Source organism: Nematolebias whitei, chromosome 14 (assembly GCF_014905685.2).
Source record: "Nematolebias whitei isolate Nwh7 chromosome 14, NemWhi1, whole genome shotgun sequence".
NCBI classification, from domain to species: Eukaryota; Metazoa; Chordata; class Actinopteri; order Cyprinodontiformes; family Rivulidae; genus Nematolebias; species Nematolebias whitei.
This window is the reverse complement of record NC_056511.1, coordinates 6,145,208-6,147,550: the sequence shown is the minus strand read 5'-3', so window position 1 is coordinate 6,147,550 and position 2,343 is coordinate 6,145,208. Positions and strand designations below refer to the sequence as shown.

At 40.4% G+C, this 2,343-nt stretch overlaps 1 protein-coding gene across 1 annotated transcript in view; it reads right to left on the bottom strand.

The window, feature by feature from the left end:
• castor2 (cytosolic arginine sensor for mTORC1 subunit 2) overlaps positions 1-677 on the bottom strand; it is a 17,432-nt gene extending 16,755 nt beyond the window's left edge. The window contains exon 1 of the mRNA XM_037687241.1: positions 359-677. Coding sequence (XP_037543169.1) covers positions 359-471 — 113 coding nt within the window. The 5' untranslated portion in view covers positions 472-677. The remainder of the gene's footprint in view (positions 1-358) is intronic.
• Positions 678-2,343: the final 1,666 nt, after the last annotated feature.

Sequence of the window (2,343 nt, the reverse complement as noted above, 5' to 3'; positions counted from 1 at the left end):
GCTGAAGGCCTGCTGTCAGCAGCAGCTGAAGGCCTGCTGTCAGCAGCTGCAGCAGCTGAAAGAGCTGCAGGGTGAACAAAGTTTCCTCCTGCTGGCTGACAGCAAATAGCCAGATTTCAGACTCGCAGTGAAAGTCCTCAGCTGTTTGCTCCAGTTTCCGCTCAGAAATATCTCGGTGACAGCAGAAAACAGGCTGCGGAGGAAAACCACCGGCTGGTCGGGTCTCCCAACAACGAGACCGGGCTCTGGATGAGCAGGAACAATAACCAGCTCTTGATGCTGCAGCCCGGCGCTAACAGCAGCAGGAAACACTTCCAAAACACTTTTGTTCTCACATCACGTCCGACAACTTCCATACCTTGTTTTGGAGGCCAAGAAGGCGAGTTTTATCAGTCCGTGAGTGCAAATCTGGATCCCCTCCTTTTCTATACTCGCCACTTTCAAGCTATGCTCTAAAATGTGGAGCTCCATCTTTTACGTCTTCTCATTTGAGGAACGACTAAAATATAACCAAAAGAAAGAAAATAGCTAAATACTTTCAAAAAGAATGCATAAATAAATAAATACACACATACGGCAGGCCGGGGCGCATTAAACAGAGAAAGAAACGGGGAGGCAGGGAGGAATAAAGAAAGCAAAGGAGGTAAAACCCGGACCTGCAGTCAAGCGCACGACCGAACCCCGTTCGCTTCCGCTCGAGGGTTTTCAGAATAAAACCCAAAGAATCATAAACATGTAGCTAGCATACCTTTAAAGCTGGTAAAATACAAAAACACCATGCAGGTTTATTTTAGACTTATTAGACTTAACTTGTTCCTCTTTACTTAATTAAGAGAGTACGTTAGCAGAGGTCTGCAACTTAAATATACACTCACTAATTAGCACACACTGCTAGCAAACGTTAATTAGCATAAACCAAAGGTACAGATCCATTATTGACAAAATATTGGTATTTTACTCTAAATGTACAATTTAAAACATTTCCAGAATCTTCACTACTTTATTAACCATGTTCGAATGTTATTATAAATATTGCTACAACTCTGTTAGCAAGGTAGCTAACTAGCCGTTGCTAACTTTCAAGGCGATTTCTGGTTGCCTAGCAACAGCCCAGTTCCTGTGAGTTGCCAAATGTTTCAGGATGCGAACCAAAGTCAATTTTTCCAAACTAAAAGCCAATCGTCTGCATGAAGAGGCAAATAACCGGCTCTGAACAATAAACTAAAAAGCCAAATTTTTACCCACCTGCCCGAACCAAAAGGTACAATACAAAATAATCATAAATTGATTTTAAAACTTTGTAAAATTACCATAAGAACAAAATGCAACACAAATTGAAATGACGCAGTCACAAAAACGAAAACAACAACAACAAAAAAAAATGGATTAAAATGATACACAAATATAATGCAAAATATAGCAATAAAGCCAAAATAGGATGCAAGTAAAAATAGATAAATAAATGAACTAACCCAATATGAGATGCAACATTTTTCAGTCAGGTCATCTGGAAAGTTTCTTTTTTTTTGTGCTGAAACGTTTCGCCTTCGGTCCGGAAGGCTTCATCAGTCAAGGAAACACTCAACAAAACTGATTCTTCCTCCAACAGCTTTCTCCAAAGTGGAACAAACCAGTTCTGCTTGTGATAAGATGGTCTCTTTGGTACGCCCCCTCCTCCATTGCCGGCCCTCTTCCTTGTTGACAGTCGTGTCAAACTGGTTGAAAACAACAAAGTCCATGCTCAATAATCCAGGAATACGATCCAACATTTTTCAGTCAGGTCATCTGGACAGTTTCAGCACAAAATTAAAAAAAAAAAAAGAAACTGTCCAGATGACCTGACTGAAAAATGTTGGATCGTATTCCTGGATTATTGAGCATGGACTTTGTTCCAATACGAGATGATTATCTTAAAGATGTAGTAACGGAACATAAAAAGAAATGCTAAAAGTATCTCTGGGTAACAGAGTAACACTTTGCATCGGTAGGTTCGGTAAGTTTGAACACATAAAAACAAAGTGACTTTTTATTTTATTTTACCGAAGTTTTGTTGTATCAAAACTTTCAAATTACGAACGGACTTTTAATCCACAGTGACACTTTCTCAAATGTTTATGCCATTTAAATACAAACTCCAGTAACTTAAATTTGAAAGTCAACCCCAAAAACGTGAAACAACAAATGTCTGCGCTCTTAGGCCTCGCGCCTTTATGTTGAAGGAGCAATGTGAAAGCGGAAGTGGTTTTCTGCTCTTCTTCCGGCAGCTCCTGAACGGGAGCCCGCTGGTGCCCATGTTTGCTCTCCGACTGGAATAGTTAGCAGCTGGTCCGAGTGAAACAAACA